Here is a 25,344-nt window from a genome sequence, read left to right as displayed (position 1 = left end):
TGTCAATCCTGCACTCATCGGTGAACAGTCCCCAGCGCAGGGCTTCCTGATTATCCCTCCAGGAGTGTCTCCACAGCATCAGGACCCCAGAGTTCGCCAACCACTGCCCTTCAGGATGCCTCTGACCTCTAGCAACTCAAAGCTGCGGCACCGGCCCCTAAATTGTGCTCCTCTGTTACTGTGCCCCCAAAACCTGCGGGTTACTGCGGCACTCAAATCAGGTCCCCGGCCGAGCGCGGTGGCTCACGCCTGTAATCCCAGCACTTTGGGAGGCCGAGGTGGGCGGATCACAAGGTCAGGAGTTCAAGACCCGCCTGACCAACATGGTGAAACCCCGTCTCTACTAAAGATACAAAAATTAGCCGGGTGTGGTGGCGTGCGCCTGTAATCCCAGCTACTAGGGAGGCTGAGGCAGGAGAATCATTTGAACCCTGGAGGCGGAGGTTGCGGTGAGCCGAGATCGCGCCACTGCATTCCAGCCTGGGTGACAGGGCGAGACTCCGTCTCAAAAAAAATAAATAAATAAAAATACAAAAATTAGTCGGGCGTGCTGCCGGGGCCTGTAATCCCAGCTACTCGGGAGGCTGAGGCAGGAGAATCGCTTGAACCCGGGAGGCGGAGGTTGCAGTGAGCCGACATTGCACCACAGCACTCCAGCCTGGGCGACAGAGTGAGACTCCGTCTCAAATTAAAAAAAAAAAAAAAAAAAAAAAATCGGATCCCTCGGCCATTGTGTCTCGGCAATCCTACCCTGGGACACTCTGTCTCCAAATTCTACCCCCACAGTGCCCCCAAGTCCTGTCCCCGGGTCACAGGTCATCCTGCCACCCCTAAGAGCCACAGGCCCAAACAGCCAAACCGCGGGACCCTTCCCTCACAGGGCGTCGCCCTGTTTTTCTGCGCTCCGCCCCAGTCCTCCTGCCCCACCCGCCAGCCCCGGGCTGTAGGGTCGGGGCCCACTGACAGCTCCCGCCCCCGCCGCGGCCAATCAGCGGTTGGTGTACACGCCCCCCCGGCCACAGCCAATCCGCAGCAGCCCTGCAGCTCCACCCCTCACCTGGGGGACGCCAGCGCACCCGGGCCCTGCGCCCCTCCTGGGTCCAGCTGGGGAGTCTGCGTCCCCAAGTGTCCTGCGGACCAAAACCCAGGAGTTTCAGCCCCTCCTCCCTCTGATCCAGATGTCTCAACCCCCTACTTTCTCTTCCCCTTGGACTTTTCTTGCCAGCCACCTTCCTATTCTACAGGCAGTGAGAGGAAAACTCCTTTTCCCTGAGGGCCAAGAGTAAGAGGGCCTTCTGCGTCTCCCCCTCCATTACCTCCTAATTAGCGCTTAATTTACTCTCCCCTGTGGGCCTTTAGTTAGCGCGCTGGTGAAGCCAAACCGCTCTACCCTTCCCAGGAGCCCCTGGCGACAGCGACAGGGCTAGCAACATCAGGCACCTGCTTGCTGCAAGGCCTGGGGTTGGGGGGCGGGGGGAGCTGCAGTCCTTCAGGGTCGAGGCAACTTGTGGGTCTGGGGTGCAAGGGCTAAGTGGGGCAGAAGGACTCGTCTAAAGGATGGGAAATAAATAATAACGATATCCTCCTCCTTCTGGCTGCAAATCGTTTTTATGGGAACCTGCAGGGTGACCTGGCACCTTGCTAACTGGGCTTAGAGTCTAAGGGCTTGGGGGCTGCATCTGATACAGGTTGGAGTTTGGGGTGGGAGAGTCCTAGGAAGGGGGCCCCAAGTAGAAATGAGAGAAATCAGGAAGGGATATCGGGGGCGTCCACGGGGGTGCTCCGACTGGCCTTGCGCCCGTACCCCAGCTCTGCACCCCCCGTCACGAGCAGTTCAATGCCCGTGCAGAAGTTGGCTTCAGAGGCCAGGAACACTGCCGCAGCCCCGACCTCAGCGGGCTGGCCCATGCGGCCCAGTGGCTGGGGAGAAAAGAGGGGGGAAGGAGGTCAAGAGGAGCCCCACTTGATCGCCATGCCCCCCACCCCCATGCCACCTTCTACCACCTGGATCTGAACCCCACTCCTACCTGGGCCAGCATGCCCTCTCGGATTGTGGCCCTAGGGTCTGGCGTTAAGGCTGCCAGCTCCTCCCACAGTGGGGTCCAGATGTTTCCTGGGGAGATACTAGAGGAAGGGAGAGGGGGGATCAAAGCAATCTGTCTCGAATCACTTGGGATCACTCCCAGTCACCCCAGTCCCCCCAGGAGGCTCTCCGCCTGCTCAGAGCAGCTCACCAGTTGACTCGGACACCATATGGACTTTCATCCAGGGCCAAAGCTTTGGTCATGGCTGTTACTGCCCCCTGCAGAAAATGGAGCGGGGAAGAAAGTTCAGTCCCCGGGACATGGGGTCCCTGCCATCCATTGTCTCCTGCCAGCCAGGGGGGCATCAGAATGGGGAAGTCATGCCCTCCTTGAAGGCTGCCTTCAGAGGCACCAAGCTTGGTTTCTTGGGAGAAACTTGGCATAGAAATCTGTCACAGGAAGGCCAGGTGCAGTGGCTCACACCTGTAATCCCAGCACTTTGGGAGGCCGGGATGGGTGGATCACTTGCGGCCAGGAGTTCGAGACCAGCCTGGCCAACATGGCAAAACCCCATCTCTGCTATAAATACAAAAATTAACTGGACATGGTGGTGCACGCCTGTAATCCCAGCTACTGGGGAGGCTGAGGCATGAGAATCACTTGAACCCATGAGGCAGGGGTTGCAGTGAGCTGAGATCATGCCACCACACTGCAACCTGGGTGACAGAGTGAGACCCTATCTAAAAAAAAAAAAAAAGAAAAGAAAAGAAAAGAAAAGAAAAAAAGAAAGTTAGCCGGGCGCAGTGGCTCACGCCTGTAATCCCAGCACTTTGGGAGGCCGAGGCGGGTGGATCACCTGAGGTGGGGAGTTCGAGACCAGCCTGACCAACATGGTGAAATCTCGTCTCTACTAAAAAATACAAAAATCTAGCTGGGCGTGGTGGCAGCCACCTGTAATCTCAGCTACTTGGGAGGCTGAGACAGGAGAATCACTTGAACCCGGGAGGCGGAAGTTGCAGTGAGCCAAGATCACACCATTGCACTCCAACCTGGGCAATAAGAGCGAAACTCCATCTCAAAAAAAAAGAAAGAAAGAAAAGAAAAAACAGAAATCTGCTGGGTGCGGTGGCTCATGCCTGTAATCCCAGCACTTTGGGAGGCCAAGGCAGGCGGATCATGAGGTCAGAAGATTGAGACCATCCTGGCTAACATGGTGAAACCCCGTCTCTACTAAAAAATACAAAAAAAATTAGCTGGGTGCGGTGGCGTGCGCCTGTAGTCCCAGCTACTCGGGAGGCTGAGTCAGGAGAATCCCTTGAAACTGGGAGGCAGAGGTTGCAGCTGAGATCGCACCACGGAACTCCAGCCTGGTGACAGAGTGAGACTCCATCTTTAAAAAAAAAAAAAAAGAAAAGAAAAGAAAAGATAAAACAGAAATCTGTCACAGGCAGTTATGCCTGGGTGCTGAATCTGGGAGTTAGGTGTGAGACTCTCTAGGGCCAAGATCTTGCTAGGTCTGGCTCCTAAGTTGTCTGGACTCAAAGCCAAGGCCCATGGGAAGGAGTAGGGAGGGAAGGAAGGGGTAGGGGCTGCCATACCTTGGTGGCCACATAGGGAACTGCCTGGGCCTGGCCGATTGCCCCCACCAGGCTGGAGATGTTGATGACATTCCCTTGACTCTTCCGCAGGTAGGGGAGGGCGAGCTAGGGAGACAAGAGGCCAAGTAAGCTACACAAGCCCTGCATCTTCCCAGACCACTGAAACACAGCCACAGCCATCCTGATGTCTGGGATGACAGCCACCTCCCTGGCGTATTCCTAGTTGATCTCAGTGACTGCTAGAGACGGCATCTAACATAACACCCTCTCTGGTTTGCCCTGGGGTCGCTGGGTCTCAGCACTCAAGGAGTCTCTCCTTGGCGGGAAGGGATTTCTCTCTCTTCTCCTCGGTCTCTGACTCTCTGTCTTTGTCTCTATCTCTGTTCCCTTCTCCCTTGGTCTTTGTATGTTACTCAAATTCCTGTCCATATCAAGACAGGAAAATGGATGAGAGATCCAGAAGGCTGCATATTTTTCAAAAATGGGATGAAGTTATTTTCCGGTGAAGTCTCTGTGGCCCAGGCTGGACTGCAGTGGCACGATCGTAGCTCACTGCAGCCTCGAACTCCTGGGCTCAAGCAATCCTCCCCGCTCGGCCTCCCAAAGTGTTGGGATTACAGGCGTGAGGCATCACACCCAGCCAGGAAGTTCTTTTATCCATGGAGGGGAAGATGGTTTCTATGAGGCCTTCATGAAAGGCACTCTAGACCAGGCTCAGTGTCTCACACCTGTAATCCCAGCACTTTGGGAGGCTGAGGTGGGTGGATCATCTGAGGTCAGAATTTTGAGACCAGCCTGGCCAACATGATGAAACCCCATCTGTACTAAAAATACAAAATTAGCCAGGCATGGTGGTGCATTCCTGTAATCTCAGCTACTTGGGAGGCTGAGGCAGGAGAACTACTTGAACCCGGGAGGTGGAGGTTGCAGTGAGCCAAGATCGCGCTACTGCACTCGAGCCTGGGCAACAGAGCGAGACTCCGTTTCAAAAAAAAAAAAAAAAAAAATGCACTGTTTCCTGCCACCGTTTCTCCTGCAATTCAACTCCCTGGCCACCTGGGAAGTCCCTAAATATTGTGTGTGTGTGCGTGTGTGTTCGTTGACTACACATGACCTTGGATAAACTCAAATTCTATCTTTGATCTCGCTTGCCTTAGAAAGCTGAGCTGGCCAGGCAAGGCCTGTTCCTGCCACTTAAGACTAATTGGTACAAGGCGGCACCCCTAGCAGGCTCTCCGAGTGGGAATCTAAATGAGCTCCCTGCCCGGTTCCCCCCACCGACTCTTTCAAGCCATTTCTGCTCCCCTCCAAAATGACCTCCACCCTTTTCTGTGCTGTATCTTCGACACACCCTGCGTGTTCCAACCTCAGGGCCTTTGAACTTGCTGTTCCCTCTGCCTGGAGTGCCTTTTCCTAAGAGAGCCACATGACCCACTCAGGGTGGCCAGCCATCCCAGTTTGCCCAGGACTGAAGGGTTTTTGGGGACATGGTATTTTCAGTCCACAGTGTCAATGCTAAGCGGGGACTGTCCTGGGTAAACACTCCCTCAGCTCCCTCAAACCCTGATCCGAGGTCACCTCCTCAGTGAGGCCTTCCCTGGCTATACTGTTTAAAGCTGCAAGCCAGGATCACTAGCTCACACCTGTAATCCTTGCACCTTGGGAAGCCGAGGAGGGAGGATTGCTTGAAGCCAGGTGTTTGAGGCCAGCCTGGGCAACTTAGCAAGACCCTTTCTTTCTTTCTTTCTTTCTTTCTTTCTTTCTTTCTTTCTTTCTTTCTTTTCTTTCTCTCTCTCTCTCTCTCTTTCTTTCAGATAGGGTATCGCTCTGTTGTCTAGGCTGGAATGCAGTGGTGCAATCTCAGCTCATTGCAACCTCCACTTCCCAGGTTCAAGCGATTCTCCTGCCTCGGCCTCCCAAGTAGCTGGGACTACAGGCATGTGCCCCCACACCAGGATAATTTTTTTTTTTTTTTTTTAGTGGAGACAGGGTTTCACTATATTAGCCAGGCTGGTCTCAAACTCCTGATCTCACATGATCTGCCTGGCTCGGCCTCCCAAAGTGCTGGGATTCCAGGCTTGAGCCACCGTGCCTGGCCTGTCTTTATTTTTTCTAACAACAAAAAAATATTTTTTGTTTTGTTTTATTTTTTGAGACAGAGTCTCACTCTGTTGCCCAGGCTGGAGTGCAGTGATGTCATCTTGGCTCACTGCAACCTCCTCCCCCCAGGTTCAAGCCCTTCTCCTGCCTCAGTCTCCTGAGTAGCTGGGACTACAGGCATGTGTCACCATGCCTGGCTAATTTTTGTATTTTTTAGTAGAGATGGGGTTTCACCATGTTAGCCAGGCTGGTCTTGAACTCCTGAGGTCAAGTAATCTGCCTGCTTCGGCCTCCCAAAGTGCTGGGATTACAGGTGTCAGCCACCACACCTGGCCCCAAAAAATAAAATAATAAAATAAAACTGCAGTTCCCACACCCCTGGGTCCCCTTCCCTCTTTCAGATGTCTTTTCTCTGTGTCACACACTCCCTTCTGACAGGCCGTATATATTTTACTTGTTTGTTCATGTTCTGTCTCTCCCACCAGCATGCAGAAACCTATGAGGGATGGTCAAGATTTCTTATTTTGTTTCTTCCCCAGCACTAAAGGTGCCTGGCACATAGCACACGCTTCATAAATATCCTTTGAATGAATGAATGGGTGAATTAATGAATGAATGGAGGACCTGGTATGTGTCCAGCCCTGTCCTCAGCAATTTACATGGATTAGCTCATTGCATCCTTCTAACATTCTCCTGTACCTACAAGAAGGAGGTACAGCTGAGAGTCCCATTTCAAAAGCGAGGAGACTAAGGAATGGAGGGATGATTGACGCCCACAGGGCATCATGTGACAGCTGACAGCACCAGCATTTGCTGCTGGACAGGCTGAGACCCAAACCCATAAACAAACAACAATTTCTCACAATTCTAAGTATTAAGAACTTTAGGCGAGGCACAGTGGCTCACACCTGTAATCCTAGAACTCTGGGAGGCTGAGGCGGGCAGTCACCTGAGGTCAGGAGTTCAAGACCAGACTGGTCAACATGGCAAAACCCCATCTCTACTAAAAATACAAAAATTAGCCGGGTGTGGTGGTGCGTGCCTGTAATCCCAGCTACTCGGGAGGCTGAGGCAGGAGAATCTCTTGATCCCGGGAGGCAGAGGTTGCAGTAAGCCACAATCGCACCACTGCACTCCAGCCTGGGCAGCAGATAAAGACTGTCTCAAAAAAAAAAAAAGAAAGAAAAAGAAAAAGAGAAACCATGCTCTAATATGAACGTGAATGATGTGGGCATTGACCAGCCTCTGCCCTCCTCCTCAGGGAACCTCTCATCCTCGCCTCCTCTCACTCCCACCAGCCGTGACACCCTCCCTCCCTCCCAGTGCCCACCCCACCCGCCTTGCTCCATTTCTCTCTCAGTCTGTGCACCTGCCCTGCTGTTTAATCTCCTCCCCCACCTGACCCTGCAAACGTGAGTCTCACCAGGGCTGAGACATGGATCTTGCCACCCTCACCCCTGCACGAGGCACACAGCTGGAGCTCAGTAAATATTTGTCCCACACTCCCTGAGTGTCCTTCTCCCCGCACCCCTCAAGGTTGCTAAGCACCTGCTCTATATCAAGGACCTGCTGGGGGCCAGGTGCAGTGGCAGGTACCTGTAATGTCAGTGCTTTGGGAGACCGAGGTGGGAGGATCGCTTCAGCCCAGAAGTTCAAGGCCAGCCTGGGCAACATACTGAGACCCCAGTTCTTAAGTGCCAAGGTTCTGAGACAGGAGCAGGCCTGTTGTGTTTGGGAGCAATGAGGCCAGTGTGGCCGGAGGTGAGGTCAGAGAAGAACAGGGGCCAGATCATGAGGCCTTGAAGGCCCCCACTTCTCCCTTGGACAAATGCAATCAACTCCTTTTTTTGTTTGTTTGTTTTAGAGACAGAGTATTGCTCTGTCACCCAGGCTTGAGCGCAGTGGCACAATCTCGGCTCACTGCAACCTCCACCTCCCAGGTTCAAGCAATTCTGCCTCAGCCTCCCGAGTAGCTGGGATTACAGGCGCCCACCACCACGCCTGGCTAATTTTTGTATTTTTAGTAGCAACGGGGTTTCTCCATGTGGGCCAGACTGGTTTTGAACTGCTGATCTCAGGCAACCTGCCCACCTCGGCCTCCCAAAGTGCTGGGATTACAGGCGTGAGCCACCATGCCCAGCTCAAATGCAATCAACTCCTAATACTGGTTCTCCCACTCTCATGCTTAACCCTCAGATTTGTCCCTCATACCTACAGGAGCCAGAGCCTATGATCTGTTAATAATATTAACAGGATCACATCACTCCCTTGCTCAAATACCTGCCACAGCTCCCTATTGCTCTTGACATAAAGACCAGATGATTCAGCATGCCCTTCAAGGCCCTGCCTGAGCTGGTTCCCACCCCAATCTCTTCTTGCAACATCCCGTTCTCTCACTGGGCCCAGCTGGCAGCAGCACCAAACCCTGTCTCGCTGCCAGGCCCTCGCCCTGCCATCTCTTTCTCCACCTCCTCCACTGGTCAATGCTGCTCAGATTTCATTACTTCCAGGAAGTTTGGCTACATTCCCTGAACGGGCCAGCCTCCAGGTCACACTCTCCCAGAACCACACCCATCCCCCTCGTAAAGCAAAACACACTCTTCTGAACTCATGTCTCTGTTTAGGAAGACCTGGCTGCCCAGGACTGTAAACTCCCCAAGGACAGAGCCTACATGTACCTGGCTCCCTGCCGTATCTCCAGAACCTATAACACTGCCAGGGCCAGGTGCGGTGGCTCACGCCTGTAATCCCAGCATCTGGGGAGGCTGAAGTGGGAGGATCACTTCAGCCCAAGGAGTTTGAGACCAGTCTGGACAACATGGTGAGACTCCCTCGCAGCCATCTCAACAAAAATACAAAAATTAGCCAGGCATAGTGGTGTGTGTTTGTGGTCCCAGGTATTCGGGAGGCTGAGGTGGGAGGATTACTTGAGCCTGGGAGGTCAGGGCTTCAATGAACTATGATCACACCATGGCACTCCAGCGTGGGCAACACAGCAAGACCCGATCTCTAACAAAAAACAAACCGAAAAAGAACGTTGCCTGAGGCTGGGTGCAGTGGCTCCTGCCTGTAATCCCAGCATTTTGGGAGGCCAAGGCAGGTGGATCACCTAAGGTCAAGAGTTCGAGACCGGCCTGACCAATATGGTGAAACCCTGTCTCTGCTAAAAATACATTAGCCAGGCGTGGTGGCACATACCTGTAATCCCAGCTACTTGGGAGGTTGAGACATGAGAATTGCTTGAACCTGGGAGGTGGAGGTTGCAGTGAGCCAAGATTGCACCACTGCACTCCAGCCTGGGTGAAAGAGTGAGACACCATCTCCAAAATAAAAGAACGTTGCCTGGCTTGGTCAGTACTTGACTAAATAGAGGACTGAATGGATAGGTTTTTTTTTTTTTTGAGATGGAGTCTCGCTCTGTCTTGCCCAGGCTGGAGTGCAGTGGCGCAATCTCGGCTCACTGCTACCTCCTCCTCCCAGGTTCAAGCAATTCTCCTGCCTCAGCCTCCCGAGTAGCTGGGACTACCACCACGCCCGGCTAATTTTTGTAATTTTTTAGTATAGACAGGGTTTCGGCCGGGTGTGGTGGCTCACATCTGTAATCCCAGCTCTCAGGGAGGCAGAGGCGGAAGGATAGCTTGAGCCCAGGAGTTCTAGACCTGCCTGGGCAATATGGTGAGACCCCATTCTCCACAAAAAGTAAGAAAAAAAAAAGACAAAAATAAATAAGTAGAGACAGGGTTTCACCATATTGGCCAGGCTGGTCTCAAAACCCTGACCTTGTGATCTGCCTGCTTGGGCCTCCCAAAATGCTAGGATTACAGGCGTGAGCCACCCCACCAAGCCAGGATGGATAGACTTTTTTTTTTTTTTTTTTTTTGACAGAGTCTCACTCTGTCACCCAGGCTGGAGTGCAGTGGCGCGATCTCAGCTCACTGCAAGCTCCGCCTCCCAGGTTCACTCTATTCTCCCATTTCAGCCTCCTGAGTAGCTGGGACTACAGGCGCCCGCCACCACGCCCAGCTAATTTTTTGTATTTTTTAGTAGAGACAGGGTTTCACCATGTTAGCCAGGATGGTCTTGATCTCCCGACCTCGTGATCCACCCGCCTTGGCCTCCCAAAGTGCTGGGATTACAGGCATGAGCCACCGCGCCTGGCCTCAGAATGGATAGATCTTTAAGGAACAATCCAGCTCTGAGAGACTACAACTGAAACCCCTGTGCTCCAACACCTTCTGTGGATCCCTACTGCCCACAAAATATAATTTCCTTGACTATCTAAATATCCTTAATCCCGCCCTTGTTTTCCCTAGCCTAGGGAGTCACAAACTTTGGCTTGTATCAGAATCCACCAGGAAGGCCAAAGACCTGGAGATTCTAATTCAAGGGATCTGGGCAGGGGCCCCAGAATCAACATTTAAAGAGCTTCCAAAGTCACATGGCTGAGAGAGAAGAGAAAAAAAGAGAGCTTCTATGGGATTTTGATGGTGATGGTGATGATGGCGATGATAGTGATAATGGTGATGATGGTGATGATGATAATGGTGGTCATGATGGTGATGGTGAGTATGATGGTGATAATGGTGGTGATGAGGATGGTGATGGTGAGGATGGTGATGAGGATGATGATGATAAGGATGATGGTGAAGATGCTGATGATGGTAGTGATGATGATGGTGACGGTGATGGTGAAGATGGTGATGATGGTGAGGATGATGATGATAATGATAGTGATGATCATGATGGTGATTTTGGTAATGATGATGGTGATGATAATGGTGATGTTGGTGAAGATGGTGACGGTGGTAATGATGGTTATGATTGTGGTAATGATGGTGATGATTGTGGTAATGGTGATGATGATGGTGATACTGGTGAGGATGGTGATGGTGGTGATGGTGATGATTGTGGTAATGATGGTGGTGATGATGGTGATGGTAATTGTAGTGATGGTGGTGATGATGATGAGGATGGTGATGACGGTGGTAATGGTGATGGTGATGATTGTGGTAATGACGGTGGTGATGTTGGTGATGATAAATTTTAGTAATGACGGTGGTGATGATGAGGATGGTGATGGTGATGATTGTGGTAATGATGGTGGTGATGGTGATGATGATTGTGGTAATGATGGTGATGGTGATGATGGTGGTGATGATGGTGGCAATGATGGTGATGCTGATGTTGATGGTGATGGTGATGATTGTGGTAATGACAGTGTTGATGGTGATGATGGTGGTAATGATGGTGACGATGATGATGGTGAGGTTGGGGATGGTAATGATGGTGGTGAAGATGGTGTTGATGGTGATGGTGAAAATGGTGATGGTGAGGATGATGGTGAGAATGATGGTGAGGGTGGTAACAATGGTAATGATGGTGATGGAAATAACGACGGTGATAATGGCAGCGACACAAGTGTTCACAAGATTTCTTTGCAACAAGTGCATGAACAAGCAGACAAAAGTCTTTGCCCTCAGGGAAAACAAAGGCAATATGCAAATGTTGTCGGGATCCTGGTGTGAACAAATCAGCTGTAATAAAACATTTGGGAACTTCTGGGTGTATTTAAATAGAGTTAAATATGAGATGGTATTAAGACATTTCTGTTAATTGTATTAGGTGATATAATGGTATTTTTGTTATGTAAAAAAGGCCTGAGCCTGGACAAAATGGTGAGACTCTGTCTCTACAAAAAAATAAAAGATTGGCTGGGCGTGGTGGTGCATGTCTGTTGTCCCAGCAACCTGAGAGGCTGAGGTAGGAGGATAACTTGAGCCTAGGAAGTCGGGACTGCAGTGAGCCATGATCATTTCACTGCACTCCAGCCTGGGTGACACAGCAAGACACTATCTCAAAATAATAATAATAATAACGCTTTATTTTTAGGAGATGCTTACTAACGTGTTTGGAAATGAACAGTCATTGTGTCGTAATATGCTTTATAATACTTTGACAAAAAGAAATATATACATTTATGTATATACAGACACATATATATGGTGTACAAAATGTGAATAAATGCTAATACAAATGATGGGCATATAGGTATTTATTATACTACTATGTTTTTCTTTTCTTTTTTCTTTTTTTTTTTTTGAGACTGAGTCTTGCTCTGTTGCCCAGGCTGGAGTACAGTGGCGCAATTTCAGCCCACTGCAACCTCCGCCTCCCTGGGTCCAAGTGATTCTCCTGCCTCAGCCTCCCGAGTAGCTGGGATTACAGGTATGCGCCACCCTGCCCAGCTAATTTTTTTTGTATTTTCAGTAGAGACGCGGTTTCACCATGTTAGCCAGGCTGGTCTTGAACTCCTGACCTCAGGCAATCCGCCCACCTAGGCCTCCCAAAGTGCTGGGATTACACGCATGAGCCACTGCATCCGGCCTATTTTTCTTTTTTAAAAATGTTAAACATTGAGGCCAGGCATGGTGGGTCACACCTGTAATCCCAGCACTTTGGGAGGCCGAGGCGGGCAGATCACTTGAGGTCAAGAGTTCAAGACCAGCCTGGCCAACATGGTGAAACCCTGTCTCTCCTAAAAATACAAAAATTAGCTGGGCATGGTGGTACATGTCTGTAGTCCAGCTACTTGGTAGGCTGAGGCAGGAGAATGGCTTGAACCCAGGAAGGCAGAGGTTGCAGTGAGCCAAGATCATGCCATTGCACTCCAGCCTGGGCAACAGAGCGAGATTCCATCAAATAAATAAATAAATAAATGTTAAACATTGAACCACAAGTAAAAGTCAAGAAAAAAAGAAAGAAGGCCAGGTATGGTGGCTCACGCCTGTAATCCTAACACTTTAGGAGGCCAAGGCAGGAAGACAGTTTGAACTCAGGAGTTCAAGAACAGCCTGGGCAACATAGCAAGACCTCCTCTCTACTGAAACTAAAAAAAAAAAAATTAGTCAGGTGCTGTGGCATGCATCTGTAGTCCCAGCTACTCGGAGGGCTGAGAGGCTGAGGTGGGAGGATCCCTTGAGCCCAAGAGTTCAAGGCTGCAGTGAGCTGTGATGGCACCACTGCTCACCAGCTGGGAAGACAAGGAAAGGAGGAAAGAAGGAAAGAAAAAAGGAAGGGAGGGAGGAAGGAAGGAAGGAAGGAAGAAAGAAAGAGAGAAAGAAAGAAACGGCCGGGCGCAGTGGCTCACACCTGTAATCCCAGCACTTTGAGAGGCTGAGGCAGGCGGATCACGAGCTCAGGAGATTGAGATCATCCTGGCCAACATGGTGAAACCCTGCCTCTACTAAAAAAAAATTAGCCGGGTGTAGTGGTGCGTGCCTGTAATCCCAGCTACTCGGGAGGCTGAGGCAGGAGAATAGCTTGAACCCGGGAGGCAGAGATTGCAGTGAGCTGAGATCGTGTCACTGCATGCCAGCCTGGCGACAGAGCAAGACTCTGTCTAAAAAAAGACAAAAAAAAAAAAAAAAAAAAAGGAAAGAAAGAAAAGAAAAGAACAATGGGGAGTTTCAGTATACATGAATTATCTGTACTATTCTAGGAATATTTTGTAAGTCTTAAATTATGTCAAAATAAAAATAAAAAGCATTCTAATACACTGGTGGTATGGTATGCATGAAGTTCCTACTGATAAAATTGTATGATCTGGGCTGGGTGCGGTGGCTCACGCCTCCCAGCACTTTGGGAGGCCGAGGCAGGCGGATCACTTGAGGTCAGGAGTTCCAGACCAGCCTGGCCAACATGATGAAACCTCATCTCTACTAAAAACACAAAAATTAGCCAGGTGTGGTGGCGTGTGCCTGTAGTCCCAGCTACTTGGGAGGGTGAGGCAGGAGAATCACTTGAACCCAGCAGGTGGAGGTTGCCATGAGCTGAGATGGTGCCACTGCACTCCAGCCTGGGCGATAGAGCGAGACTCCGTCGCAAAAAAAAAAAAAAAAAAAATGTATGATCTGGGTGGTGGGGGGGGCAGGAGTCAACGGGTAGAGCAAGTTATTCTTGCTTTGTTTTGTTTGAGACAAGTTCTTACTCTGTTGCCCAGGCTGGAGTGCAGCGGCGCAATCACAGCTCACTACAGCCTCAACCTCCTGGGCTCAAGTGATCCTCCTCAGCCTCTTGAGTAGCTGCGACTACAGATGTGTGCCACCCTGTCTGGCTAATTTTGTTTATTTTTGGTTGAGATGGGGTCTGGTGCTATGTTGCCCAGGCTGGTCTTGAGCTCCTGAGCTCAAGTGATTTTCCCACCTCAGCCTCCCGAAGTGCTGAGATTGCAGCATGATAAATATTGATAAGGGTTTCATGGGTATTTAATCTAATCTCATTAAATCCTCAGAACAACTCTGTCACAATTGGCCCCATTTCACAGGTGAGAAAACAGAGGAGCAGAAATGCTGAGTAACTTGCATGACGTTGCAGGTAAGAAGTGGCAGAGAATTTAGGCAAACAAGCCACTTGTTATTTCTGCCTCCCTGCCCCGCAGGTCCTGTTGACCAACTTGACCAACTTTATTTATTTTGAGATGGAGTCTTGCTCTGTCACCCAGGCTGGAGTGCAGTGGCGCGATCTCGGCTCACTGCAAGCTCCGCCTCCTGGGTTCACGCCATTCTCCCACCTCAGCCTCCTGAGTAGCTGGGACTACAGGCACCCGCCACCGCACACAGCTAATTTTTTGTATTTTTAGTAGAGATGGGGTTTCACCGTGTTAGCCAGGATGGTCTCGATCTCCTGACCTCGGGATCCGCCCGCCTCAGCCTCCCAAAGTGCTGGGATTACAGGCGTAAGCCACCGTGCCCGGCCCAACTTGACCAACTTTCTAAGAGAAACAAGAAATGTGGTGGTTTATGTGAAATCTGTCTTGTGAAATGTTGGCAATGAATGAAAAAACATAGGCCGGACATGGTGGCTTACGCCTGTAATCCTAGCACTTTGGGTGGCCGAGGCAGGCAGACGGCTATAGCTCAGGAATTTGAGACCTGCCTGAACAACATAGTGAGACCCCCAACTCCACAAAAAATACAAAAATCAGCTGGGCGTAGTGGTGGGCACCTGTAGTCTCAGCTGCTCGGGAGGCTGAGGCAGGAGAATTTCTTGAGCCCAGGTAGTCAAGGTTGCAGTGAGCCAAGATCCTGCCACTGCACTCCAGCCTGGGTGATGGAGCAAGACTGTCTCAAAAAAAAAAAAAAAAGTAAAAGAAAAGAAGAAAAAGAAAAAAAAAAAAAAATATATATATATATATATATATATACATATATTAACTCTTCATGGGCTGAGGTGTAGGTGCGTTTTACGTGTGGAGGTGTTTTTAGTGTTGGGTTAATCCTAGAAATTCAACACAAATTTGGAACAGGAGCCAGGGTTCACTGGTTGAGCGGGGGATTGCCCAACCTCCCGGGAACATTTCACCTGGATCTTGGATGCGACCTCAGAGTCAGCACCTGAAGCTTCCTGGACACTGGGCCCGCCCCCAGGCCTCTCCCCTCTTTGCCTACTCTTGCTCCCCTGAGTTCCTCCAGCCTCAAACTGGTCAGCTGCAAGCTGGTATCTCCAGAGCCCCACCTCCACGATCTCATGCCCAATGCCCATTCCCACCAGGACGTCCACCAGGCAGTTCATGCTCAACAGCGCCCTCCCCAGGCTTTCCTGCCACAGTGAATGGCAGCTCTGTCTGGTCAGTTGCTCAGTTGCTGGAGGTGGGGAGAACAAACCTAAAACCCCACTTTTTTTTTTTTTTTTTTTGAGATGGAGTCTCGCTCTGTCGCCCAGGCTGGAGTGCAGTGGTGTGATCTCAGCTCACCTCAACCTCTGCCTCCTGGGTTCATGAGATTGTCCTGCCTCAGCCTCATAAGAAGCTGGGATTACAGGCGCCCACCACCACGCCTGGCTAATTTTTGTATTTTTAGTAGAGACGGAGTTTCACCATGTTGGCCAGGCTGGTCTCGAACTCCTGACCTCATGATCTGCCCGCCTCAGCCTCCCAAAGTGCTGGGATTACAAAGACATGAGCCACCGCGCCTGGCAAGGACAGGGATTTTCTTCTGTTGTGTGTTCATAGCTGTATGCGCAGGGCTCCGCACGTTGCTGGTGCTATATAACTACTTGTTGAGTTAATTAATTAAAAAGTGCTATGCGGAGAATAAAGATGTTATGGAGAGTGGATGTTTGTGTGCAGCTGTTGCATAAGCAAGGGTGTAGGGAAAGGCTTTGATGTGTGTTCTTCTCCTTCCTTTTTTTTTTAGACAGAGTCTTGCTCTGTTGCCCAGGCTGGAGTGCAGTGGTGCGATCTCGGCTCACTGCAACCTCCATCTCCCAGGTTCCAGCAATTCTCCTGCCTCAGCCTCACGAGGAATTGGGATTACAGGCGCTCACCACCATGCCCGGCTAATTTTTTGTGTATTTTTAGTAGAGACAGGGTCTCACCATATTGGACAGGCTGGTCTTGAACTCCTGATGAGTGATCCACCCCCCTTGGCTTCCCAAAGTGCTGGGATTACAGGTGTGAGCCACCGTGACCAACCCTTCTGCTTCCTTTTTTTTTTCTTTTTTTTTTTTGAGACGGAGTCTCGCTCTGTTGCCCAGGCTGGAGTGCAGTGGTGCCATCTCGGTTCACTGCAACCTCCGCCTCCCGGGTTCATGCCATTCTCCTGCCTCAGCCTCCCAAGTAGCTGGGACTACAGGAGCCCGCCACTGCGCCCAGCTAATTTTTTGTATTTTTAGTAGAGATGGGGTTTCACCATGTTAGCCAAGATGGTCTCGATCTCCTGACCTCGTGATCTGCCCGCCTCGGCCTCCCAAAGTGCTGGGATTACAGGTGTGAGCCACCGCGCCCGGCCTCCTTCCTTTTTAATATAGGAGATTATATAAGAGGAGATTATTAATATAGGAATGTATTCTGGGCTGCAGGTTCAGGACCTTCTTCCTTTTTAATATAGGACTGAGTTTATCTACCTATTTATTTATTTATTTATTTTTGTTTTTTGAGACAGAGTCTTGTTCTGTCACTCAGGGTGGAGTGCAGCGGCACCATGTCAGCTCGCTGGAACCTCCACCTCCCAGGGTTAAGTGATCCTCCTGCCTCAGCCTCCTGAGTGCTGGAATTACAAGTGTGTGCCACAACGTCTGGCTAATTTTTGTATTTTTCGTAGAGATGGGGTTTCACCATGTTGGCCAAACTCCTGACCTCAAGTGATCCGCCTGCCTCGGCCTCCCAAAGTTCTGGGATTACAGGCGTGAGCCACTGTGCCCAACAAAGAATTTATTTAATACAGGAGTGTGTCCCGGGCGGCAGGCTGAGAACCTTCTTCCTTTTTAATATAGGAGATTATTAATATAGAAGTGTGTCCCCTGCCACCTGGGACACACTTCCAGGTTGTACTGGGGAGTGCTCCAGAGAGCAAAAGAAAAAAAAATGGCTCAGGCCAGGCACAGTGGCTCATGTCTGTAATCCCAGAACTTCGGGAGGCCTAGGTAGGATGGCTTGAGGCCAGGAGTTCCAGACCAGCCTGGGCAACAGAGCAAGACCCCAACTCTATAATAATAATTAAAAAGGCTCAACTTTTTTTTTTTTTTTTTGAGGCGGAGTCTTGCTCTGTTGCCCAGGCTGGAGTGCAGTGACGCAATCTCGGCTCACTGCAAGCTCCGCCTCCTGGGTTCATGCCATTCTCCTGCCTCAGCCTCCCAAGTAGCTGGGACTACAGGCACCTGCCACCATGCCCGGCTAATTTTTTGTATTTTTTAGTAGAGACGGGGTTTCACCGCGTTAGCCAAGATGGTCTCGATCTCCTGACCTCGTGATCCGCCCGCCTCAGCCTCCCAAAGTGCTGGGATTACAGGCATGAGGTGCCGCATCTGGCAAAGGGCTCAACTTTTTAAAGAAAAAAGGACGAATCAAGAGAGGCGGTGATTACAAAAGTTGTTCATCAGGAATTGTCATTGGTTTACAGACATCACATTGATTAGTGATTGGCTATACATGGTTGAACTATAGAGTGTGTGACACTTTAGAGCTACTTGGTATCAGGTCGTCTAGAGTCCGGAAACCAAGTAGCCTCAAAAGGTAATTATTGGACGGGTGCAGTAGCTCATGCCTATAATCCCAGCTTGAGGCAAGGAGTTCGAGACCAGCCTGAGCAGCATAGAAAGACCCTGTCTCTACAAAAAAGTTAAAAATTAGTCAGTCATAGTGGTGCACCCCTGTGGTCCCAGCTGCTCAGGAGGCTGATACAAGAGGATCACTTGAGCCCAGGGGTTCGAGGCTGCTGTGAGCTATGATGGTACTCCAGCCTGGGCAACAGAGTGAGTCCCTGTCTCAAAAAGTAATTAAAATACATTTTTATAAAGTCCCTCTGAGCCAGGTGTGGTGGCTTACACCTGTAATCCCAGGAGTTTGAAAGGCTGAGGCGGGAGAATCACTTGAGCCCAAGAGTTTGAGACCAGCCTGGACAACATAGTGAAACCCCACCTCTATTAAAAAATAAAAAGGCCAGGCACACTGGCTCATGCCTGTAATCCCAGCACTTTGGGAGGCTGAGGTGGGTGGATCACGGGGTCAGGAGTTCAAGACCAGCCTGGCCAACATGGTGAAACCTCGTCTCTACTAAAAATACAAAAAAATTAGCCAGGCGTGGTGGTGAGTGCCTATAATCCCAGCCACTAGGGAGGCTGAGGCAGAGAATTGCTTAAACCTGGGAGGCAGAGGTTGCCGTGAGCCGAGATTGTGCCACTGTACTCCAGCCTGGGTGACAGAGTAAGACTCTGTCTCAAAAAATAAATAAATTAATTTTTTAAAAAGTTGTTAAAAAGCCCCTCTGGGCCTGATCCTGATCATCTAAAGGGGCTCTCCTTTCTCAGATAAAAATGTTTGTTTTCTTTCTCATTCCCTCCCCAGCTCTCCCCCAATTCTTGTTTAAGACAAGGTCTCGCTCTGTTGCCCAGGCTGGAGTGCAGTGGCACAATCACGGCTCACTGCAACCTCCAGCTCCCAGGTTGAAGCGATCCTCTCACCTCAGCCTCCCGTGTAGCTGGGATTACAGGAGCACCACCATACTCAGCTAATTTTTTTTTTTTTTTTCTGAGAAAGAGTTTCACTCTGTCACCCAGGCTGGAGTGCAGTGGCGCAATCTCAGCTCACTGCAACCTCCGCCTCCCAGGTTCAAGCAATTCTACCGCCTCAGCCTCTTGAGTAGCTGGGATTATAGGCATGTGCCACCGCACCCGGCTAATTTTGTATTTTTATTAGAGATGGGGTTTCTCCATGTTGGTCAGGCTGGTCTCAAACTCCCGACCTCAGGTGATCCGCCTGCCTCAGCCTCCCAAAGTGCTGGGATTACAGGCGTGAGCCACCATGCCTGGACTCCATGCTCTTTTTAAAAATTAATTAATGAATTATTTTTTTTTTGAGACAAGGTCTCACTCTGTCACCTAGGCTGGAGTGCAGTTGCACGATCTCAGCTCACTGCAACCTCCGCCTCCTGGGCTCAAGCTGTGATACCCTAACCTTGTTTTAACCTGAATTGACTCTCCCTTAGCTGAGCGAGCCAGACAGACTCTATCCTGGCTCCTTCACTTGCAGCCCCTTACCCACCCCCCTTTCTTCAAGGACTTAACTTGTGCAAGCTGACTCCCAGCACATCAAAGAATGCAATTACTGATAAGATACTGTGGCAAGTTATATCCGCAGTTCCCAGGCAGTCGCCCGATTAATAGTACCCTAAGCCCCCGCGTTTCTGTCTGGTTGGTAGCGCCCAACGTCCAGCGTCTATCACCTTGTGATGTGTTTAAAGCCCCTGCACCTGGAACTGTCTGCTTTCCTGTAACCATTTACCTTTTTAACTTTTTTTGCCTGCTTTACTTCTGTAAGACGGTTTTAACTAGACTCCCCCCTCCCCTTTCTAAACCAAAGTATAAAAGAAAATCTAGCCCCTTCTTCGGGGCCGAGAGAATTTTGAGCGCTAGCCGTCTCTCGGTCGCCGGCTAATAAAGGACTCCTGAGCTTGTCTGAGAGTGTGGCGTTTCTCTATAACTCGCTCGGTTACAACAAAGCAATCCTCCCGCCTCAGCCTCCCAAGTACCTGAGGCGCACCACCATGCTCAGCTGATTTCTGTATTTTTTGTAGAGACGAGGGTTTCACTATGTTGCCCAGGCTAGTCTCGAATTCCTGGGCTTAAGGGATCCTCTTGCCTCGGCCTCCCAAAGTGCTGGGATTACAGCTGTGAGCTACCGGACCTGGCCTATTTATTTATTTATTTATTTATTTATTTTTGAGACAGCGTCTTGCAATGTTGCCCAGGCTGTAGTGCAGTGGTGTGTACATAGCTCATGGCAGCCTTGACTTCCTGGGCTCAAACGATCCTCCCACCTCAGCCACCTGAGTAGCTGGGACTACAAGGGCACCACCACGCCTAATTTTTTAAACTTTTTGTAGCGATGGGGGGTTTCGCTGTATGGCCCCAGCTGTCTTGAACTCCTGACCTCAAGTGAACCTCCCACAAGGACCTCCCAAAGCACTGGGATTAAAGGTGTGAGCCACTGTGTCTGGCCCCAATATGTTCTTAACATCCCCTCCTACCACCACCGGTCTGGAAGGTTCTAGAAGGTTCCTAAGACTGGGCTATGTAGCTACAAAGGTAGCTTTTGCTGGATGTAGAGATTTGCAGTCATTTATCTTCCTTTTGGAATAAGGAGATTAAACTAAAGAACAGAAAATAGATGGCCAGGCATGGTGACTCAAGTCTGTAATCCCAGCACTTTGGAAGGCCAAGGCAGGCAGATCACTTGCAGTCAGAAGCATAGCTACCAAAAATTATGAAATTTAGCTGGTTTTGTGGCCCGCACCTGTAATCCCAGCTACTCAGGAGGCTGAGGCACGAGAATCGCTTGAACCCAGGAGGTGGAGGTTGCAGTGAGCCGAGATCGCACCACTGTCCTCCAGCCTGGGCAACAGAGAGAGACCCTGTCTCCAACAAACAAACAAATAAAAAGAACGGAAAACATTTTGCTCTTAGACAAAATGCATCACACAATCCACCTATCAGGAGGCTGCTCGGGCCTGGCGGCAGGGTCGCCAGCCCTCACCTTGGTCAAGGTGTACGTCCCCAGTAGGTTCAGCTCCAGCAGCTGGCGGAATCCCTGGGCAGAGGTCTCCTCAGGCCTCTGTGGGGGTGGGTCTAAAGTGGGGAGTGAGAGAGAGAGGAAGTGACGGGGGCTGGACACAGTGGCTCACGCCTGTAATCCCAGCACTTTGGGAGGCTGAGGCAGGTGGATCATGAGGTCAGAAGTTCAAGACCAACCTGGCCGACAGGGCGAAACCCTGTCTCTACTAAAAATACAAAAATTAGCTGGGTGTGGTGGCGGGTGCCTATATTCCCAGCTACTCAGGAGGCTGAGGCAGGAGAATTGCTTGAACCTGGGAGGTGTAGGTTGCAGTGAGCCTAGATTGAGCCACTGCACTCCAGCCTGGGCGACAGAGTGAGACCCCATCTCAGAAAAAAAAAAAAAAAAAAAAAAAAAGCCGGGTGCAGTGGCTCATGCCTGTAATCCCAGCATTTGGGGAGGCCGAGGTGGGCAGATCATCTGAGGTCAGGAGTTCAAGACCAGCCTGGCTAACATGATGAACCCCATCTCTACTAAAAATATAAAAATTAGCCTGGCGTGCTGGTGGGCGCCTGTAATCCCAGCTACTTGGGAGGCTGAGGCAGAAGAATCACTTGAACCCAAGAGGCAGAGGTTGCAGTGAGCTGAGATCACACCACTGCACTCCAGCCTGGACGACAGAGTGCGACTCCATCTGAAAAAAAAAGAAAAGAAAGAAGAGAAGAGAAGAGAAGAAAAAAGAAAAGAAAAGAAGAGAGACATGGCCAGGTGAGGGCACAGCCCTGGGGACACACAGGAGGGATGGAACAGGGCCACAGTTTCAGCACAGGCCTGGGGGGCTTCCATTGCTTTACTCTCCTGTCCAAGTGGCTAGAAAGAGGTATGAGGCAGGATGAGGGAATCAGGGGCAGGGAGTGGAGAAACTGAGGTGCAGGAAACAGAGTTGGGGGGCAGGAGGTGGAGAATGGCCCTGGGGTCTCACAACTCACGGTGGCCAGCGTTGTTGACAACACAATCCAGGCGGCCAAATCGGCGGATGGTCTCAGAAACCAGGGTCTGAGGAGAAAGGAAATGTCCTTTGTTTTTTTTTTTGGAGACGGTGTCTCCCTCTTGTCACTCAGGCTGGAGTGCATTGGCATGATCTTGGCTCACTGCAACTTCAGCCTCCTGCGTTCAAGCAACTCTCTTACCTCAGCCTCCCAAGTAGCTGGGATTACAGGCGACTGCCACCATGCCCGGCTAATTTTTGTACTTTTTAGTAGAGACAGGGATTCACTATGTTGGCCAGGCTGGTCTCAAACTCCTGAGCTCAAATGATCCACCCGCCTCAGCCTCCCAAAGTGCTGGGATTACAGGTGCCACGCCCAGCCCAGGAAATGTCCTTTGAATGAGCAGTAGATGGGGTGTCCAGCCATAAAGAAGACAGGGCTCCCAAATGCAAGGCAGGAGGGGGAAGCTGAACTCCCAGGTCAGGGGACAAGAGCTAGAGGAAGAGGGAACTCCAAGATCAGCAGACACAGCAGGCAAGCAGGAGACAGGAAGGAGACAGAGGGCTGGTCAGAGCCACACTGCAGTCGTCACACCCAGGGTCAGGGGGTGGGGCAGGGGGGTGACAAGGATTCAGAGAGAGCGTAGGGGACAGTTACCCAAGGGGGGCAGATAACAGAGAGATACTGATTAAAAGGAAGAAATAGGAACCCAGAAATAATGGAGAAAAAATCAGTTAGAGACCACGTGCAGTGGCTCACACCTGTAATCCCAACACTTTGGGAGGCTGAGGTGGGCGGATCACCTGAGGTCAGGAGTTCGAGACCAGCCTGGCCAACATGGTGAAACCCTGTCTCTACTAAAACTACAAAAATTAGCCGGACACGGTGGCTCATGCTTGTAATCCCAGCACTTTGGGAGGCTGAGGCGGGCGGATCACCTGAGGTTGGGAGTTCAAGACCAGCCTGACCAACATGGAGAAACACCGTCTCTACTAAAAATACAAAATTAGCCAGGTGTGGTGGCACATGCCTGAAATCTCAGCTACTCGGGAGGCTGAGAGAGGAGAATCACTTGAAGCTGGGAGGCAGATGTTGTGGTGAGCCGAGATCGCACCATTGCACTCCAGCCTGGGCAACAAGAGCGAAACTCTGTCTTAAAAAAAAAAAAAAAATTAGCCGGGCATGGTGGCGCACGCCTGTAATCCCAGCTACTCGGGAGGCTGAGATAGGAGAATGGCTTGAACCCAGGAGGCTGAGGTTGCAGTGAGCCAAGATCACACCACTGCACTCGAGCCTCAGTGACACTTACAAAAAAAAGAGACAGAAAAATCAGTTCCAGTTGACCCACCTTGAGGGACTTATTCATTTCCATCCACTTGTTAAATGTGCTAAGAGCCTTGGAGAGGTGTGACAGAAGGAACATGTGACCTGCCCATCAGTCACAGAAGACCTTGTGTGTGGAGTGACACTGGGTGGAAACCTTTGACGAGTCCAGCAGAGCCAGGAGAGGAAGGAAAAGTAGAGGGAAAGGCATATGCAAATGGCTGGAGGAGAACAAAGAACTGGTCATTAGCGGAGATGGGGGTAGGAACAGGAACTCGGCTTACCTTCACATCATCTTCCTGAGTCACATCACAGAGGATAAAGACAGCTCCAGGGAGCTCCTGCTCCAGGGCCCAGCCCCCAGACTCTGCAGGGAGAGAAGAGCTGGGAGCCTGGACCCCTGGGTCTGAGGGAGGAGGGGTTGGGGACTTGGATTCCTGGGTCTGAGGGAGGAGGTGCTGGGGGCCTGGACTCCTGGGTCTGAGGGAGGAAGGGCTGGGAGCCTGGACTCCTGGGTCAGAGGGAGGAGGGGCTGGGGGCCTGGACTCCTGGGTCTGAGGGAGGAGGTGCCAGAGCCTGGACTCCTGGGTCTGAGGGAAGAGGGGCTGTGAGCCTGGACCCCTGGGTCTGAGGGAGGAGGGGTTGGGGACTTGATTCCTGGGTCTGAGGGAGGAGGTGCTGGGGGCCTGGACTCCTGGGTCTGAGGGAAGAGGGGCTGGGAGCCTGGACTCCTGGGTCTGAGGGAGGAGGGGCTGGGAGGCTGGACTCCTGGGTCTGAGGGAGGAGGGGCTGGGGGCCTGGACTCCTGGGTCTGAGGGAGGAGGGGCTGAGGTCTGGACTCCTGGGTCTGAGAAAGTAGGGCCTGGGGGCCTGGACTCCTGGGTCTGAGGGAGGAGGTGCCAGAGCCTGGACTCCTGGGTCTGAGGGAAGAGGGGCTGGGAGCCTGGACCCCTGGGTCTGAGGGAGGAGGGGTTGGGGACTTGGATTCCTGGGTCTGAGGGAGGAGGTGCCGGAGCCTGGACTTCTGGGTCTGAGGGAGGAGGGGCTGGGGACCTGGACTCCTGGGTCTGAGGGCAGAGGGGCTGGGGGCCTGGACTCCTAGGTCTGAGGGAGGAGGGGCTGAGGTCTGGACTCCTGGGTCTGAGGAAGTAGGGCCTGGGGGCCTGGACTCCGGGGTCTGAGGGAGGAGGTGCTGGGGGTCTGGACCCCTGGGTCTGAGGGAGGAGGGGCTGGGTGCCTGGGCCCCTGGGTCTGAGGGAGGAAGGGCCAGGGTGAGGGCTGAGGGACCGTCACTCACCATCCTTGTCGCAGATAACCACTCGGGCCCCGCTGTCCACTGAGAATAGGAAGGGAACAGGTTACTCTCCGAGCCTTGGTTAAAGCCTCTGCCGCCCTCTTGTGGCCACCTGGATTGGGGCTGATCTCCCTCTCCCCTCGTGACCCCAGTCTCATGATCACCCATAGGACAGAGGGCAGACGCCTTGACACATACTCTCCTTGCCTTGTTTCTGCTGAGGCTCCTGAACCCCCGTTCGTGGGTTCCAGAGCAAACTCCACGACTGACAGAGCCATTCCTCAAACCACTGGTTTTGTAGCTACACCAACAGACCCAGAGAAAGGGGCCACTGCCTTCGGAGACCCTGCCAGACTCAGCCCTAGCCTACAGCGCCACACGCTTACTTTAGCCTGCAAATTGGCTTTTATAATATCAGAATCCTGGCTGCAGTACTGGAGTCCCTATTTTCCGCCCCCATCACCCCGCCCCCATCCTTCCTTTCTCACACTCCACAGCTCCCAGCAGTCAGACCCGGCTCACCGAAGGCGCGCACGATCCCAGCTCCGATGCCGCGCCCGCCCCCGGTCACAACCACCACCTTCCCGGCATAGCGCGTTCCCGTAGCCATCCCGTGTACGTCGGTCTCTCTCTCTACTCTGGGCCTCTTTCACCTCCAAAGCCCCGTGAGGCCGTCGCATCAAATCCTCAATAGAGGCTGGATCCTGGAAGTCCGGCCTCGGGGGGCGTTGCCAGGAAGGCTAGAGACCTGGAAGTTTGTCCCCAGCCCCTCCTCCCTCAGACACTCCTCTCTTCCCACAGACTCAGGAATCCAGGAGCCCCAGCCCCTCCTCCCACAGACCCAGGAATCCAGAAGCCCCAGTCCCTCCTCCCTCAGACCCGGGAGTCCAGGCCCTCAGCCCCTCCTCCCTCAGACCCAGGAGTCCAGCCTCCCAGCCCCTCCTCCCTCAGACCCAGGAGTCCAGCCTCC

The 25,344-nt window shown here is 51.6% G+C and overlaps 1 protein-coding gene across 3 annotated transcripts; it reads right to left on the bottom strand.

Annotated features, from left to right (window-relative positions):
* Nucleotides 1-1,077: 1,077 nt before the first annotated feature.
* Nucleotides 1,078-25,249, bottom strand: HSD17B14 (hydroxysteroid 17-beta dehydrogenase 14). Of its 3 annotated transcripts, XM_055370058.2 has the most exons (9): nucleotides 24,897-25,249; nucleotides 24,378-24,416; nucleotides 23,365-23,447; nucleotides 21,758-21,824; nucleotides 20,751-20,842; nucleotides 3,623-3,727; nucleotides 2,235-2,302; nucleotides 2,028-2,124; nucleotides 1,078-1,920 (listed from the first exon to the last, which is right to left on the bottom strand). In XM_055370058.2, exons 1-9 carry the CDS (start codon nucleotides 24,982-24,984, stop codon nucleotides 1,747-1,749), a joined length of 813 nt encoding a protein of 270 aa, XP_055226033.1. In that variant the 5' UTR covers nucleotides 24,985-25,249; the 3' UTR covers nucleotides 1,078-1,746. The 3 variants fall into 3 exon arrangements, with proteins under 3 accessions (XP_055226033.1, XP_055226035.1, XP_055226036.1); XM_055370060.2 differs by lacking the exons at nucleotides 24,378-24,416; nucleotides 24,897-25,249 and adding an exon at nucleotides 23,106-23,237 and having other exon boundaries at nucleotides 23,365-23,448; XM_055370061.2 differs by lacking the exons at nucleotides 20,751-20,842; nucleotides 21,758-21,824.
* Between the last annotated feature and the right edge of the window lie 95 nt (nucleotides 25,250-25,344).

Source organism: Gorilla gorilla, chromosome 20 (genome assembly GCF_029281585.2).
Source record: "Gorilla gorilla gorilla isolate KB3781 chromosome 20, NHGRI_mGorGor1-v2.1_pri, whole genome shotgun sequence".
Taxonomy (NCBI): Eukaryota; Metazoa; Chordata; class Mammalia; order Primates; family Hominidae; genus Gorilla; species Gorilla gorilla.
Note: the sequence above shows the minus strand (reverse complement) of the source record. Positions and strands in the feature narration are given on the sequence as shown.

Bases quoted from the DNA above. Each gene is read 5' to 3' on its own strand.
- HSD17B14 (XM_055370058.2), bottom strand. From the start codon at position 24,984: ATGGCTACGGGAACGCGCTATGCCGGGAAGGTGGTGGTTGTGACCGGG. The intron at 23,448-24,377 runs GTGAGTGACGGT...CTCTCCCTGCAG, and splicing joins GGTTATCTGCGACAAGGATG to AGTCTGGGGGCTGGGCCCTG. The intron at 21,825-23,364 runs GTAAGCCGAGTT...CTTTCTCCTCAG, and splicing joins CTCAGGAAGATGATGTGAAG to ACCCTGGTTTCTGAGACCAT.